At 49.8% G+C, this 18056-nt stretch overlaps 1 protein-coding gene across 3 annotated transcripts in view; it reads left to right on the forward strand.

Annotated features, from left to right (window-relative positions):
• The window catches only part of ABCC6 (ATP binding cassette subfamily C member 6), a 61252-nt gene that overhangs the window by 32122 nt on the left and 11074 nt on the right, over window positions 1-18056 (forward strand). Inside the window, exons 16-23 of one of the 3 annotated variants that reach the window (XM_081556263.1) lie at window positions 1786-1912; window positions 2084-2260; window positions 4030-4197; window positions 4638-4812; window positions 7792-7867; window positions 10260-10380; window positions 11857-12064; window positions 15822-16132. In XM_081556263.1, coding sequence (XP_081412389.1) covers window positions 1786-1912; window positions 2084-2260; window positions 4030-4197; window positions 4638-4812; window positions 7792-7867; window positions 10260-10380; window positions 11857-12064; window positions 15822-16132 — 1363 coding nt within the window. The remainder of the gene's footprint in view (window positions 1-1785; window positions 1913-2083; window positions 2261-4029; window positions 4198-4637; window positions 4813-7791; window positions 7868-10259; window positions 10381-11856; window positions 12065-15821; window positions 16133-18056) is intronic. The other 2 variants (XM_081556264.1, XM_081556265.1) reach the window with 2 other exon arrangements.

Consider the following 18056-nt stretch of genomic DNA (forward strand, 5'->3'; position numbering starts at 1 on the left):
GAAAGTGAGAGCTCCCATAGACAGAACAGGGTTTCTGAGGCTTGCCTGTCAGGGAGGAGACGCCCCTCTGGTCCCCAGGCTGGTCATGTTGATGTTGAGGGAAGCCTGGCCAAGAGTCCCCAGGGTCTGGCCAGCCATGGCCACTTCTGTCCCTGCTATGTCAGACTGGCCTTTGTCACCTCCAGCCCCCAGCTCTTTAGCTGGGTCTCTGGGGCAGAAAACCCCAGCCAACCCCAAAGCTCCCTGTGAAGGGAGAGGAAACACCCTGGACTGTATCTGTGTTGCTTGTCATCCACCCACTTCATAGTGTTTATTGAGCACTTGCTATGTGCCAGGCCCTGTTCTAGGAACTGAGAATAGAGTGAAGAAAACAGATAAGGGCCCTGTGCTCTTGGGGCTGACATTCTGATGGCAGGGAGTGGGGTGGGGTGGGGGTGGGGCAGGGGGCACAAATGAGAAATCAGAGTGAGGGGGCAGAGTGATGTCAAGGGACAGGTATGTGCATTGAGGGAAGGCCTGGCATTTAAACAGAGGTGAGATAACAGGAAGGAACGAGCCTTGCACATGTTTGGGAGAGGAGCTTTCTAGGCAGTGGGAAGAGCAAGTGCCAAGGTCCTGAGGCAGGTGTGTGCCTGGACCCAGGACTCTCCACCTCCACACCACTGACATTTGGGCTAAGAGTTCTGTGTGATAGAGGCTGTCCTGTGCCCTGTAGTGGGATTAGCAGAACTCCCAATATCAACCCACTAGATTAGAAAGCAGGCCCGCCAGGTGTGACAACTGAAAGTACCTCTAGACTTTGCCACATGACACTTGTGGGGCACAATCCCCCAGGTGTATTTGAGAAACAGGACATCAGCGTGGCTGCAGTGATGGGATGCTGGGCATCCTTCATGATTGTCAGAACCTCAACTTTTACCCCAAGTGAAGCGGGAACTTTTGGGGCCCCCGTGGGGGAGTTGGGTTGGAACAGGTCCCTCGGGCCCGTGTGGGAGGGATGGACTGCAGGACATGGACAGGGTCGGGGGCTTCAGTAGGAGGGTTTCAGTAGGAGAGCACTGAGGAGCCTGTGGCTGTGACCTGGGCAACAGGAGATGCTAGTCAAACTCTCCCAACCAGTAAACTCTGTGTGCATGGGTACATGTGTACATACAAGTGTACGTGTGTGTGTGCACACAGGTGTGTGTGTGAGATCGTTTGTGTATGCACTTGTGTGTGCATAGATTGTGCATATGTCATGTGCTTGTCTCTGTGCACCTGTGTGGTGTGCATGTGTATGTGTACTTGTGTGAGGGTGTGCATCTGTGTGTGCAGTCTGTATAGTGCATGTGGGCACAGTTATGTGTGCCCTTGTGTATTCTGGCATGTGTGTATCTGTGTACAGGTGCGCATGAGGTATGGTGTAGTGAGTGTGCACAGACCTGTGTGTGTGTGCATCTGTGCACCTGTGCATGCATGTGTGGTATAGTGTGCTCAGACCCATGTGTGTATACATGTGCGTGTGGATGTGGTATAGGGAGTGTGCACAGACCTGTGTGCGTGCATGTGTGCATCTGTGTACACATGTGCATGCATATGTGGTCTCGTGTACAGTTGCATGCAGGATGGTGGCTCGCATAGCCAGACAGGGGTTAGAAGAAGAAGGAGGGCCCCAGACATCCTCTTAGTGGCCCCCCATCCTGGGTGAGTCACCAGAAGCTGAGGCCAGTTGTCTGGGGTTCACCAACTCTGCCCAGACTCAGGCTGAGTCCTACTCAGGAACCCTCGCCCCTTCTGTGTTGCCAGGATCAACCTCACAGTGCCCCAGGGCTGCCTGCTCGCTGTCGTCGGTCCCGTGGGGGCAGGAAAGTCCTCCCTGCTGTCTGCCCTCCTCGGGGAGCTGTCCAAGGTGGAAGGGTCCGTGAGCATCAAGGTGAGGCCGGGCCCCTGCTGTTCACTGGACTGTCCCCTGCCTCTGCACCTCCCAGTTCACCATCTCACAGCTAAGCTCCCTGCTGCCTTTCACCACTGCCAACAGCCCGGCTCCCACTGCTCCTCCAAAACTGTTCCCAACCCCGTCCCCATCAGCCTGTTTGTCTTTTAGGGTCCGGTGGCTTACGTGCCCCAGGAGGCCTGGGTCCAGAACATGTCTGTGGTGGATAATGTGTGCTTCGGGCAGGAGCTGGATGCACCGTGGCTGGAGACGGTCCTGGAGGCCTGTGCTCTGTGGCCGGATGTGGATGGCTTCCCTGCAGGGGTCCACACCCGAACCGGGGAGCAGGTGAGGGTCCTGGGGGCCTTCATGGGCCAGGGAGGCAGGGTGGCCGGGGGCCATTAGCTGCCCTGACCTGTGGGTAGTGTGAGGGAAGGATACAGGGGAGACAGAGTGGGCAAGAAAGTAGGAGAGGAAAGGGGCCCAGCTCAGGGCCAGGCACATAGCAAGTGCTCAGTAAATAGTCATTAATGAGAATGGTTGAAAATGGAGACTGAAGAGAGGCCGGGAGACATGGCTTGGGTTGGTGGGGTGGGGGGTGGAAGCTCTTTAACAACTGGGAATGAGGTGACCCAGGCTCCTGCCCTGCCTCTCTGGGTGACACTGGTCAGATTGCTTCCTCTCTCAGGACCTCACCACAGAATCTGGGTAGAGATGTCTGATAAACAGGATGTGTGCCTCCAGAGCTATGGGTTGGGCAGGGATTGACAAACTATGACCCACAGACCAAATCTGGCGTACCAGCTGGGTTTGTAAATAAAGTTTTATTGGAACCGAGCCACGCACATTCATTTATCTGTGGTCCATGGCTGCACTTTCATGATCAGGGCAGAGACGAGCAGCTGTAACAGAGACTAGGGTGGGGGTGGGGCAGCAAAGCTTTATTTATTTTTGGCTGCACTGGGTCTGCGCTGCTGCACATGGGCTGTCTGTAGTTGCGGAGAGCGCGGGCTGCTCTAGTGGCAGTGCACAGGCTTCTCACTGCAGTGGCTTCTCTTTGTTGCAGAGCATGAGCTCTGTGGTACACGGGCTTCAGTAGTTGCAGCATGTGGGTTCAGTAGTTGTGGCACACAGGCTTAGTTGCTCCACAGCGTATGCGATCTTCCCAGACCAGGGATCAAACCAGTATCCCCCCGCATTGCAAGATGGATTCTTAACCACTGGACCACCAGGGAAGCCCCCACAAACCTATTTTAAATAGTTACTATCTGGCCCTTTATGGAACACATTTGCTGACCCTTGGATTAAGGAATTGAAAGTGGAAAAGTGGGAGATAAAGTAAAGTAAATGGGTAAGGTTTCCTGGAAGGAAGAGGAGAGGTTCCAGGAAAGGGTCTGGAGGAGCCAGAAAGAGCAGCTGAGAAGGAACATCTGGGGAGAAAGATGAGGCATCCTGCAGCCAAGGGGAGAGAGTGGGGTGCCTGCTGCCCTCCATGTCTGTCCAGCTATGTCACATTCTAAACCAAATATGATTTCCTGTTGCCTGCTCCCCTGAAACCCACCCCATCCTGGGTAATGGAAGCTCCATCCTTGCAGAGCTCAGAGCCTAAACCTTGGTGTCCTCCTTGATTCTCTCTTTTTCTTACACCCATGTCTAATCCATCAGCAAATCCTGCTGGATCCCCCTTTGAGGTAGACTTAGAATGTTCTGTGCCCCCCCACCATCAGCTCTCCCCACATAACAGCCATGCAGTAAATATGAGTGGAATGATGAATGAATGAATGAATGAAAATAAGGACTGAAAAGTTCCCACTGGATTAGGCAACAGGGGAGTGACCAGTGCCCATGAGGAAGGCTGTATGAATGGAGAAATGGGAATAGAAACTGGACTCAAGGGGAAGGAGAAGCAGATGCAGGAAACCTGGCTGGAAAAGGGAGAAGCCAGGCAGGGTGGAGGTGGGGGGATGTTGTTTTGAGAGCAAGTGTTTCAAGTTGGAAGTGGCCATGGAGGACAGGCACTGTGAGCCATAGCTCATTCTGGTGAGCAGACATGTCCTAACATCACACTGGCATTGTAGGTGTAAACCCAGGTTCCTATCCCTCTCTTGTCATCACAGGGCATGAATCTCTCTGGGGGCCAGAAGCAGCGGCTGAGCCTGGCCCGGGCCATCTACAGGAAGGCTGCTGTGTATCTGCTGGATGACCCCTTGGCAGCTCTGGATGCCCATGTTGGCCAGCACATTTTCAACCAGGTCATTGGGCCTGATGGGCTGCTCCGGGGGACGGTAAGTTTGGGAAAATGTCTCAGAGGCCATAGTGCAAAGGTAGAGAAAGTTCTAACCTACATCTGCCCACCACCACCCTCCTGGAATTCAGTTTTCCTCTTTGTAAAGGTCAGCTTTTGCTGTGACCACGCTGCATAACAAACAGCCCCCAAATCTCAGTGGCCCACATCTTCAGTCATTTCTTGCCTATGGGTCTGTGGTTAAAGTACCACAGCTCTGTGTCAGGTCACTGGCCAGGTTCAGGTGAACTGTGTCTTCTGGTTTCAAGACAGGTTGAAGGAGCTCCTTCTCTGTTGGGACATGCCATTTTCAAGAAACCTGGCAGGAGCACAAGAAGGGGAAGTCTCCCCACTCTGAGCCCCAGGACACTGCCAGCCCCCTCCCCCAGCTCTGGAACAGTGCTCAAGTGCATGAGTGTAACTTCCATCCCTTCCTGCCAGACTCGGATTCTCGTCACCCACGCACTCCATGTCCTGCCCCAGGCTGATTGGATCGTGGTGCTAGAAGATGGGGCCATTGCAGAGATGGGTTCCTTCCAGGAGCTGCTGCACAGGAAGGGGGCCCTGGTGGGCCTTCTGGATGGAGCCAGACAGCCAGGAGATGGAGGAGAAGGAGGTACCGGCTGGGCTTTGCTGGTTCTCTGTGCCTGGCTTCTGCTACCCTTGGAGAGGAGGTTACACAGCTCCCGCTGGCCAGAGTGGAGCCTTCAGACCACACTCTCCCTACAGGCCCAGGCCAGAGGCAGACAGCTTTCCCATGAGGCCACCCATCCCCCAGTTGGTGCCAGTGGAACTTTCTATGAGCCAGGGGCTGTGCTAAATGCTTCTATAAACATGCATTGTCTTATTTGGTCTTCACACCCCCACTATGAGGCACTGTGCAGTTATTTTTTTTGCCTGATTTTTCATTAATGCAGTGTACGAGTCCAACTTTCACGTGTATATGTCTTTACATAAGCCAGGCTCACATCTCTTCATCAGAGCAGTGGTTCACAGACTTTTGGATGCAAAAATTTACTTGAAATGCTCATTTAAAATGCCGTTCCAGGCTTTCCCCATGAAGATTTTGGGATTTAAAGGCTTTTGATGGTTGTGATCAATGTACCACACTTTGAGTAACAGGCCCAAATATGATATACCTAGACTAGCTTCTCAGCCTTTTGGCTAAGGTCAAGTGCGTGTGTGCATGGTTGTTCAGTTGTGTCCGACTCTTTGTGACCCTTTGGACTTGAGCCCACCAGGCTCCTCAGTCCAAGGGATTCTCCAGGCAAGACTACTGGAGTGGGTTGCCATGTCCTTCTCCAGGGGATCTTCCTGACCCAGGGATCCAACCCACGTCCCCTGTGTCTCTGGCATTGCAGGCAAATTCTTTGCCTGCTGAGCTATCAGGGAAGGTCAAGTAGAGTATGAGGGCTTCCCTGGCGGCTCAGTGGTAAATCTGCCTACCAACGCAGGAGATGCAGGTTGGATCCCTGAATTAGGAAGATCCCCCGGAATAGGAAATGGCTACCCACTCCAGTATTCTTGCCTGGAAAATTCCATGGACAGAAGAGCCTGGTGGGCTGCAGTCCACGGGATCGCAGAGAGTTGGACATGACTTAGCAACTGAAAACAGACTCATATACCTAGATGTACTGTGATAGACCAAATGAGGCAATAAGAATGTAGCTCTTGATTGGCGAGTGTAACTTAATGGTAAGTAAATTATAGCATTTTATATGAAAACAAGTATAGATAAATAGGTATTCATACAAATCTTTAAGACAGCCACCCAAGGAAGTTTTGTGTTTATTATGGGTGCTCTGTGGTACCACAGAGGTATCATTTGATTTTGTTATAAAATGAGGGGTGTGCCCTTACTCACTGAATTGCCAGCAGTTTGAAAGTTTGACGTTTATGTTGGGGCAGGGGATTCATCCTGAGTTAATTATTTATGCCATGATTAAACCTACTGAGTTATGTAGCATTATCAGAAGCATTGTTGGATGGGACTTCCCCGGCAGTCCAGTGGTTGAGACTCTGGGTTCCCGGTGCCGGGGCCATGCGTTCGATCCCCCATGCTGCATGGTATGGTCTGGCCGAGAGCTTCCTCAGGACCAGGTGCTGGGGCAGCAGATTCAGGGTGCAACCGTGGACTCTGGGCGCCCACTGCCACCTGCCCTCGGACAGGACCCACCACCCCGGACTCCAAGTGCATCCAGCGCCTCCACGGCCTCAGGGTGGCCAAGGAGGAAGGGGACGGGGCCGCCAGGGCTCGGCAGCGGGGTCCTGGTCGGAGCAGGAAGGGGCCCACAATGTGCTCATGAGTGTACTGTGAGTCCATCTCATTGTGCAATTATTGCAGCCACTTTTCAGAGGAGCAGCTCAGCCAAAAGAGAGTTAAATAATTTGTCCAAGGTCTCAAGATTAGAACTTGGGTGTGTTCAGCTCCAGAGTCTGTGCTTGTAACTGCTACAGGGACCTAGCAAGGAGGTCACTTGGTGCCTTGAGGCCAGAGGCCCTGGGCATGCCAGCTAGGGGTTCTACCTATCCAGAGAACCCAGAGAACCTACAATCCTTATTGGAAAAATTGACAGTGTTCTGGTAGGAAAGTCAGCAATCCACGTTCAGCCACAGTGATGATAAAGAGCTGCCAGGGTCACCTTCATTAACTCGTTTGATCACCACTTAGCACCTGTGAGGTCAGTACTGTACTTGCCTTCATTTAAAAAAATTTATTTATTTTAACCGGAGGATAATTACAGTACTGTGATGGCCTTGTCCATACAGCCACATGAATCGGCCACAGGCATACATGTGTCCCCTCCCTTCCTCCTGAACCCCACTTCCACCTCCCTCCCCACTCCATCCCTCCAGGTTGTCACAGAGCATCAGCTTGAAACACATACATTACCATTTGTAAAACAGAGAGCCAGTGGGAGTTTGATGTATGACACAGGGAACTTCCATATTTTAGATGAGAACTGAAGCCTGGAAGTTAAAGAACTGGTCTAAGTTGACCTGATTTGTAAGTGGCAGTGCCAAGGTTTGAACCTCCATCTGTATGTTGTTTGCTGCCCCTCCAAGACAGAGTCAGGGCTCACAGCCAGGTCTCCCCACATCCCAGGCTCCACCTCCTCTGCTACGCAGTGGCTCACCCTGGTAAAGTCCCTAAACATTGATTCACTGTGTCACCTGCTTGGAGCTTGAAGATAGGACCCTCCCGGCCTGGGAAGTGGTGGGCAGGAGGGTCCTTCTTTGGGGAGAGGACATCTGAGGTTGGGTGAGAGCTATCTGGAAAAGAACATTCCAGAAACAGTGAACTGCTTGTATAAGGGCACTGGGAGGACTCAAGTGATTGGACTTGGTGCAGTGATTATTGCTGTTTCCCAGCCCCAAGTTCATAGCAGATGCTTGGTTATTTTTGCCAAGTGAGTAAGTGGGTGAGTGAATGAGGTTCTGGGAAGAACCCAGGGAGGACGGAGTGAGAGAGAAGGAGCCAGGTGACATGGATGCTCAGTGAGTGAAGGCCGCACAGCCAGTGGGTGTCAGAGCCAGCATCCGGGCCCCGAGGTACCGACCTCCATCGAGTGACACGGCTCCCTTGACCTTGCAGAAACAGAACCCCCGGCCGGTGCCAAGGACCCCAGAGGCTCTGCTGCAGGTGGGAGGCCTGAGGACGGATCAGAGAGGTGAGTTCGCTGTGGTGCTGAGCACAGGGAGGGCCCGAAAGCTGAGGCTGAAGCAGAGGTGCTGTGTGACCGCCTGCATTCCAGGAGGGTGGGGCGGCCCCAACCATTCTAGATTGAACACCTGCTGAAGACCCACCATGGGGCCCAGTGCAGAATGATCACCAGAGACCACTGGGCGGTCAGTTAGCCAAAATGACTAAGTCCCCACGTGTCCCTTTCACAGAGTGACCCACCTGCCTTCAGGTGTGATGAAGTCCGTGAAGTTTGTCAGAGTTGTCTCGTGGCCGCAGTGGGGCAGGGCCGATGCAAAGGAGGAGTCAGGCCATGCTTGTTAATGTCCGTGCCAGGCCCTGTGGCTCATGCTTTGAGGCACATCAGTGTCCCTTGGTGCTGGCGGGGTCACCAGGCGGAGGCCTGGTGTCCCCTTGTCTCCAGCTCCCTCTGGCCGCTCACTGATGGACTCACTGAGGGACCACCTTTGCGCTCCATTTTCATGGAAAGTGACCTTGTAAAACAGAGCAATAGACCACTGGGCACCGCCAGAAAGTGCGAGAGTGCGCGCTTCAGTGCCAGTTGTTGGGGGACCACAGGGGGAAGTGGAGGGGCCTCAGTCCCTGAGGCTGGGCCCAGTTCCTCCCATCACAGTCAGTCGCCCAGAGCGCTCCTGGGCCATACGCTGGGCAGGCCTACGGTGTACAGTATCCTAAGTAAGAGCAGATAGATAGACATGTAGATGGATGCTGGGTAGATAGATAAATAGATATAGGTAGAGAGGTAAGCAGGTAGGTAGGTAGACAAATAGCAAGACAGAGAAGCGGATACATAGATGTAGGAAGATGAATATTTTATTGGAAAAACTTGCTAACCATCCCCCTTTCTCTCCATTGCTGTTGTCTTTTCATTGCTAAGTTGTGTCCGACTCTTTTGAGACCCCATGGACTATAGCCCGCCAGGCTCCTCTGTCCTTGGGATTATCCAGGCAAGAATACTGAAGTGGTTGTCATTTCCTTCTCCAGGAGATCTTCCCAACCCAGGGTTCAAACTCGTGTCTCCTGCATTGGCAGGCAGGTTCTTTACCACTGTGCCACCAGGGAAGCTCTCACACAACTACATCATTCACTTCTGACACCAGATGGGTGCTCCCCTACCCATCTCAAACCTTCACAGCAAGCGATTCTCCAACACCAACAGGATGTCCTACAATTGAACTCAGTTCTGATGCTGACCACCTGGGGAGAATGTCAGATCCCACAAGTGAAGGGCTCAGTCCCTCATGCCTGCTCCTCCCACTTCAGATGCCAATCACAAGTAGTAGGTCCCCAGGGTTCCCACAACTTCTGTCCTACTTGGGGACGAATCGGGGGTTTGGTCACACCCTCCTTGAGTTTGATTAATTTGCTCAAATAGCCCACAGCACTCAGTTTACTGAAGGATGTGATCAAGGAGACAGAACAGCCAGATAAAGAGACACACAGGGCGAGGTCTGGGAGGGTCCTGCATGCAGGTGCTTCTGTCTGCATGAAGCCCGGTGTGTCAACCTCTGGGTGTGTGCACTAATCTGGAAGCACCCCAAATCCCATATAATTGGGATTTTATGGAGGCTTCCCGATGTGGGCATGATTCATCATTAACTCCATTTCCTGCCCCTCTTCCCTCCCTGGAGAATTGGGGTGTGACTGAAAATCTCAAGCTTCTAATCATGGCTTAGTTTTTCTAGTGACCAGCCCCCATCCAGGAACCCACCCAGAGTCATCTCAGTAGAACAAAGATGCTCTCAAGGCTCTACTCACTTAGGGATTTACAAGGGTTTTAGGAGCTCTGTGCCAGGGATGGGGTCAAAGACCAAATATATATTTCTTAACATAAATCACAATATCACAAAGATAGATAAATTGATAGATGGATAAATAGATTGATGGGTAGATGATTGATAGACAGACATAAATTATCCCCATTTTACATCTAAGGAAACTGAGGCACGGAGAGATTAGTCAGCTGCCCATGGTTTCACAGTTAGCAAATGGCAATTCATGCTTAAGGTCGTCAGCCTACTCAGCCACAGTTAATAGGAACAATCCAAAAGTGTTCAGCAGACTTCCTGAAAACCTGGACTGATAAATCTGAGAGTAAAGAGCAGGTGCAAAATGATTGCAGCAATGCTTAGACCAAAATGACAACCAAGAAGCTCCCTCAGTGAGATGGCATTGGAAGAACAGGCTTGCTTGACTCTGGGGTAATAGGTAGCTGGCACTGCAGAGGGAAAATAGCATGGCACCTAATTGGTGCTCACAGTGATAGTTGAATGAATGAATGAGTGAGCGAGTGACTCAGTGGCTACCATACACCCCATGAAGAGAGACACTGATTTGTCCTCATTTACTCTAAATGACAGGTTCATGAAGTTAGTCCCTGAGAAGGACAGCGCTGCTTCAGAGGCCCAGACCGGGCTTCCCCTGGATGATCCTGAGGGGCCAGGATGGCCAAAAGGAGAGGATAGCACGCAATATGGCAGGGTAACCATCTGCTCCCCTCACCCCTTGTCCACTGTTACTGCTGTTCCCCGGGGCTCGGGACCTCCCAACATATACAGCACTGGGTGCGGGAAGAGGTTGCGGGGGACAACTCACCTTTATTGAACACCTACTATGTGCCAAGTAAGATTCCAGACACTTCATACTTCTTAATGCTCACAACCACCGTAAACTCAGATGATGATAGCTCCACATTAGAGATGAAGAAACTGAGTCCTTAAGGAGTTTAGAGATTTGTCTGTGTTCTCACAGCTAGCAAGTGACCACTCGGGACTCAAACTTAGGACAGTCTGAATCTGAAGTTTACAGTATTTCTTTCCTACGCTGCTTTGTCCACCCACTCACTCCCTACCTATTCATTCATTCATCCATCCATTTTCCTTTCCACCCACTCACCCACCCATCTACTCAGGCTTCTATCCATCTCACCCAACCATCCAACTCTTCACTCACCCAGTCATCCACCCATCCATCCATCCTGCCATCTGTCCATCCACCCAGCCTCTTACAGACCCACTCTTTTACTCATCCACCCACCCATCTAGCTGTTCACTTATCCATTCGTTCACTCAACCATCCACCTACTCATCCACCCAGCAAACATTTTCAGAACCCTCACTGTGTGCCAGATGATGTTTCTGCCTTGGGGGAGATTGCAGGCCAGTGGTGGTGGGGTTAGGAAACAATTAGGCTAATAAGAAAGGTGATATCAGGTAATGATAGATGCTGTAAAGAAAGTGATGAGAGAGGGACCAACCAAGGATTGAGAGCCTGCTTGGATATGATGCTCTGAGGAGTGACATTTGACATCCCTGAAGGAGGTGAAGGAACCAGACATGGAAAGAGCAGGGAAGAGCATTGCAGGCAGAGGGAATAGCAGGGGTCAAGGCCTTGAGGTGAGAAGAAGCCAGAGAGAAGGGTCCCATGAGACCAGAAGATAGTGCATAGCGGGCGGGTAAGGTCAAAGGGTGTACTGAGGTGCGGAATTTCTTCCAAGAGCAACAGAAAGTCAAGGGCAGGTCAGCAACAGCAATACAGGGTCAGGTGGATGTTTGAACAAGTTCATTCTGGGTGCAGCTGCATGGAGAATTTCATATTTGTAGGAACTAGACCTTAAATAAAGGACTTAACCACTCTGTGTCTCAGTTTCCTATCTGTCAGGTGGGAAATATGATGAGGAGGGAGACACATGCCTGTCCATAGTAGGTGTTCAAATAACCACTCCCAACCCAGAAAGTGCCATCGCCTGTCCCCGTTAAGGCCCCCACTGGCCATCTGGGAGCCACAGAGGAAGGGGGTCCTGAGGCTGGGCGGGCCTGGGGGGAGGTAATGCTCCAGGTGGGAGGTACTGCATGGTGGTCCCATCTGCCTGTTGGCGTGTTTTGGGAGCCTCACCTGGCATTTCCTGTCTCCCCCTGGGGCATCACTCTGCCCACATCTCTCCTATGTGTGCTACAGGTGAAGGCTACCATGTACCTGACCTACCTACGAGCAGTGGGCACCCCGCTCTGCCTCTACGCACTTTTCCTCTTCCTCTGCCAGCAAGTGGCCTCCTTCTGCCGTGGCTACTGGCTGAGCTTGTGGGCAGACGACCCCAGCGTGGACGGGCGGCAGACTCACACGTCCCTGCGGGGCTGGGTCTTCGGGCTCCTGGGCTGTCTCCAAGGTACCTCTCTCCATCCTCCAGCTGCACCCAAGAGTTCCTCGGGACTGCCTCACCTACACACCCGGGCTCACCCTCTCTTTTCCTGAACATCTGGGCAACCGTCCTGGGTGCAAACACAGACCTGCATCCTTAAGCTGGGACTGGGGAAGTCCCTACTTTTACAGACCCCTCAGAGTCTCTCCCAGCCTCATCGGCAAAGGCAGAATGTTGGCCCCCAGGTTTGGGGGCAGCTGAGCACTTAGGTCAGCTGGACTCTGCCCCTCCCCGAGGCAGAGGACCACTCCAAAGTCTGACTGCTGGTGGTTTCCAGCACCCCCACGTGGCCGCCACTCTCAACCCCCAGAGGAGGCGGGTCCTGGACCACTTCCCCACCATCATTGCCCCCCAACTTCTCTCTCTCTTTTTTTTAAATAGCTTTATTTTTCACAGCAAAATTGAGCAGAAGGTATAGAAATACACCCCCACCTCCGCATGTATATAGCCTGGGTCATTATCAACACCCCCCACAGTGGTGCATTTGTCACAAATAATGAACCCATATCCTGGTTACCTGAAGTCCACAGTTGTTTTTCTTTTAAACAGTCTTCTTCTTCTTTTTTTTTCTGGGAGGGGGGCTGTGCTTTGCCTCAGTTGAGGCACGTGGGGTCTTTGATCTTTGTTTCAGCATGCAGGATCCTTAGTTGCGGCATGTGGGATCTTGTTCCCAGACCAGGGATCCACCCTGAGCCACCTGCATTGGGAATGCACAGTCTTAGCCATTGGACCAGGAGGGAAGTACCCCGGAGTCCACAGTTTTCATCAGGGTTCACTCTGAGTGTTGGACATCCCATAGGCTTGAACAAATGTATAATGACATATATCCACCATTAGAGTGTCATACGGAATAGTTTCAACTGCCCTAAAATTATCTGTGTTCTGCATGTTCACCTCTGTTTCATTGATCTGATTGTCTGTGCTTTCACCAATACCACATAATCTTTTTTTTTTCTGAGTTCTATACTGTATTTTTCTTCCACATTTATTGATGTAGTTGACACGCTGCACCATGATTTGACTTACATCATGAACTGATTACCACAATAAGTTTAGTGAACATCTGTCATCTCATATAGATACAAAATTAAATATATTAAAAAATTTTTCCTTGTGATGAGAACTCTTAGAATTTACTCTCTCAGCTTTCATATATAACATACATCAGTGTTAATTAGGGCTTCCAGGTGGCTCAGACGGTAAAGAATATGCCTGAAATGCAGAAGACCAAGGTTTGATCCCTGGGTCGGGAAGATCCCCTGGAGATTATAGGCATAGAGTTGTTCATAGTATTCATTTATTATGCTTTAAATGTCCATGGGATCTGTAATCATGTCCTTTTATTTAAAAGTTCAGATATTAGTAATTTGTCTCTTCTTTCTTTTTTCTTAGTCTGGCTATAAGCTTATCTTTTTATCTTTTTTAAATTTTTTTATCTTTTCGGAGAACTTGGCTTTGTTTTCATTGATTTTCTTTATGATTGCCTGTTTTCCATTTCATTGATTTCTACTGTGCTTTTTATTGTTTACTTTCTTCTGCTCACTTTGGATTCAGTTTTCTCTTCTTTTTCTAGTTTCCTAAGGTGAAAGCTCAGATGATGAATTTTAGATCTTCCTTTTTTCTAATATATGCTTATTCAGTACTATCAGTCTCTCACTAAGTTGCTTCAGTCTGACTCTTTGCCACCCTATGGACTGTAGCCCACCAGGCTCCTCTGTCCATGGGATTCTGCAGGCTAGAATACTGGAGTGGGTAGCCATGCCCTCCTCCAAGGGAGCTTCTCATCCAGGGATCAAACCTGCATTTCTTATGTCTTCTGCACTGATAGGCGGGTTCTTTAGCACTCGCACCGCCTGGGAAGCCCCATTCATGCTATACATTTAAGTACTGCTTTCACTACATCCTCCAAATTTGATAAGTCGTGTTTTTATTTTCACTTAGTTTAAAATATTTAAAAACTTCTCATGAGGTTTCTTCTTTGACCCATGTGTTACTTAGAAATGTGTTGTTTAATCTTCAAATATTTGGGGATTTTCCAAGTATTTGTTGTTTCTGTGTAATTCCACTGCAGTCTGAGAACAGACATTGTAAAGTTTCTCCTCTTTTAAATTTGTTAAGGCGTATTCTGTGGCCCGGAATGTGGTCTATCTTAGTGAGTGTTTCATATGAACTTAGGGATTTGTGTTCTGCTGCCGTTGGGTGAAGTGATCTGTTGTTGTTCATTGTATCCAGTTGACTGATGGTGTGGTTGAGTTCATCTCTGTCCTTACTGATTTTCTGCCCACTGCGTCTGTCCTTTTCTTATAGAGAAGAGTTGAGTTCTCCAACTATGATAATGGATGCATCTATTTCTCCTTAAAGTTCTATCAGTTTTTGCCTCACATATTTTGATGCCCTGTTGTTAGGCAGTACACATTAAGGACTGTTCTGTCTTCTTGAGAATTGACTCCTTTATCATTATATAATGCCCTCTTTATCCCTGATAACTTTCCTTACTCTAAAGTCTGCTCTATTTGAAATTAATACAGCTACAAACTATATAGGTATGATGTACTAACTATATAAAACTATATGTCTCAACCTAGTTTAAGCAACAGGAGAATTTATTGGCTTATGTGACTGGAATCCATAGGTAACTAGTTTCAGGTATGGCTGGATTCAGGGGTCCAACAAATGCTGGAAGATTAGCTTCATTTTCCTCCTCTATGATAGCTTCCTATGCAGGCAGGCTTGGTGGTAAGACGGTATCTCACAGTTCCAGTCTGGCCATCTCAAAAAAGTGAGCACCTCTTCCCAAGAGTCCCAGGTCTCACCCTCATTGGCCTGACTTGGGTCATGTGTTCACCCCTGAACTAACTGCAGAGGTTTGAATTGTCCAGGGATGAAATTCTCCCCACTCTAGAAACAGAGAGTGAAGTTAACTCCATTGCAAGCACACGGATGGGCTGTGGGAGGAAGCGGATATATTGGTTTCCTAAGGCTGCCGTGGGCTTCCCAGGTGGCACTAGTGGTGAAGAATCCACCCGCCAATGCAGGAGACGCAGGTTCAATTCCTGGGTTGGGAAGATCCCCTGGAGGAGGAAAGGGCAACCCACTCCAGTATTCTTGCCTGGATAATCCCATGGACAGAGAAGCCTGGCAGGCTACAGTCCATGAGATCGCAAAAGAGTCAGACACTACTAAGCGACTAAACAACAAGAAGAACAGGGCTTCTATAAAACTGATTACCACAAGCTTGGTATCTTAGAACAACAGAAGTTTTATTCTCTCACAGTGCTGAAGCCAGAAGTCCAAAGTCAGGGTGTCAGCAAAAACTGGTCCCTCTTGGAGGCTCTGAAGGAGAAACTGTCCCTTGCCTTTCCCCTAGCTTCTGCTGGTTGCTGGCCATCCTTGGCATACCTGGGCTTGTGGTGCATCACTGCCTCCATGTTCACAGCATCTTCTCTTCTTATCCAATGACACTAGTCACTGGATTTAGACCCTGCCCTAAATCCAGGATGGTTTCATCTCAAGCTCATTCACTGATAATATCTTCAAAGACATTATTTCCAAATAAGGTCACTTTCTGAGATTCCTGGTAGACATGAATTTGGAGGAGGGGACACTATTCAACCCTCTATGTGATGGTTCCCTCAAGGGATAGTCAGGGTGGTCAGATCATAAGATAGCCACCGTGGGGTCATGGAGGTCTCCAGCCCTGATGCCCTGATGTCTCTGTCCCCAGCAATCGGGCTGTTTGCCTCCATGGCCACAGTGCTCCTCGGTGGGATCCGGGCATCGAGCCTGCTCTTCCGGGGTCTGCTGTGGGATGTGGCCCGGTCTCCTATTGGCTTCTTTGAGCGGACGCCCATTGGGAACCTGCTGAACCGCTTCTCCAAGGAGACAGACATAGTAGATGTGGACATCCCAGACAAACTCCGGTCTCTACTGATGTATGCCTTCGGACTCCTGGAAGTTGGGCTGGTGGTGACAGTGACCACCCCATTGGCTGTCGTGGCCATCCTGCCACTGCTCCTCCTGTATGCTGGGTTTCAGGTAAGGAGAGCTCAAGGAGGCTCCTGGGGTCATCCAAGGTCACCTCCACCAGTCCCCTGTCTCTGGACAGGACAGAAGTTCCATGCAGCTGCACATATAGGGGCCACCCCAGAAGAATTCTCAGAGACAGAGACACCACAGTCTGTTTCTAACACTTATTCTCATCTCTGTCTCTCAAATGTTCACATCAAAGTTCTTAACATCTAACAGTTTATCTTGCTGCTGCCGAAATCGGCTTCCTCTTCTCCAGTGATCTGGAAACCAAGAAGGCATTGCAAGCTCTTGAAGACTGTTGTATTAGGCTAGACTCTTTCAGTAGCTAAAACCAGAGACCACCTTAAATTAGCTTAAACACAAGAACCGAATTCAATGACTTATGCTCCCAGGGTGTAGGGGATCAGCTGTTCCCAGAGTGCTGTTACTCCATGTCACTCCTTAGTGGATCTCGAAGTGTGGTATCAGAACAGCAGCATCAGTTTCACCTGGGAACTAGTTAGAAATGCACCTTCTCAGGCCCCATCCAAGACCCCCTGACTCAGATACTATGGAGGTGGGGCCTGGAAATCTGGATTTTAATGAACGTTCCAGGTAATTCCAATCCATGCGAATATTTAAGGATCACTTATTCAGCTCTGCTTGGCCTAATTTTGCACACACACCTTCTCCAGGGGGCAGGTCTGATGGCCCTGTGGCAACCCTGTACTTACAGCCTCCCACCTCAGCAACCCCAGCACAACCTTCAGCTTGGCAATCATACATCAGTTCCAGGGAAGATTCAAATTGGTCCTTCATGGGGCATGTGTTCATCCTGAACTCATCACTGTGACCAGAGGAATAATTTACTCTTCCTTGCAGGGCTGTGTCATGTGAATACCTCCTTGATCAGATCTCATTATTGACAGCTAACCCCCCCACCCCCTCAAGGAAATCAGAAGTAGAAAAAATCCTGGTAGCCAGACAAAAATCAGAAGTAGAAAAAAACAACATTGTAGCCAGAATATATCCATGGCTATCACTTCCCTCCACAACTATCCCAAGTCTTTTCTATACCCTCTTGAGCTGGGGGAGGAACTGCTTTCTCTGTCTGAAGCTTTGGAGTTGGGCAGAGATGGATTTGAATCCAGGTCCTGGCACTTGTGTGCTGTAGAGGCTTGGACCGCTTCTTCATCCTTCTGAGTCCTTGGTGTCCTTACCTATATTCTGTGAACAATGCTTACTGCCTCCATATTCACATCAATGCCTACCTCCAAATGCCCACCTCACCATGACTGAATACTGCAGTTCACCCTTGAACAACATGGAGATTAGAGGCACCAACCCTCCTTGTTATTGAAAATGTGCTTTTAAGTTACAGTCGGTCCTCTGTATACACAGTTCCTTCATATCCACAGATTCAGCCAACCGTGGATCGTGTCGTTCTGAGTATCGACTTTTGAGATTTACTAAAAATCCACAAATAAGTGAACTCATGCAGTTCAGACCCATGTTGTTCAAGAGTCAGCTGTATTTGGAAAGAGCCTGGCATGCATCCCAGTGATCAACAAAGGCAGGTTCCTCCTGCCAGCTATACAACACTTCCAATGTCAAAGCAGATAACAACATATATTGTTTGTGCATCACTGTGTTCCCAGCACCTGCCATGTAATCCTCGAGTTAAGTGAATGCGTTCGACTTGTCCATCTGCCTTCCTTGCCTGTTGTGGCTTTGTTCCCACAATGGCCCTAAGTGAAGCAGTTGGCCTTGGAGCTGAGAATGAGACATGCACAACAGATTAGTGGTTTTTCCACCCTGGCTGTGCTTGAGACTCACTTGAAGGCTTTTTAAAAATTCCAAAGCCATCTGGTGATGATGCCAGAAATTCTGACTTAATAGTGCTGGGGTGAGGCACTGGGAGTTTTTGAAGCTTCCCAGGTGATTTTTAAAA

The sequence above is a fragment of the Giraffa tippelskirchi genome, chromosome 13, assembly GCF_054371585.1.
Source record: "Giraffa tippelskirchi isolate mGirTip1 chromosome 13, T2T-mGirTip1v1.2.pri, whole genome shotgun sequence".
In the NCBI taxonomy this organism is placed as follows: domain Eukaryota; kingdom Metazoa; phylum Chordata; class Mammalia; order Artiodactyla; family Giraffidae; genus Giraffa; species Giraffa tippelskirchi.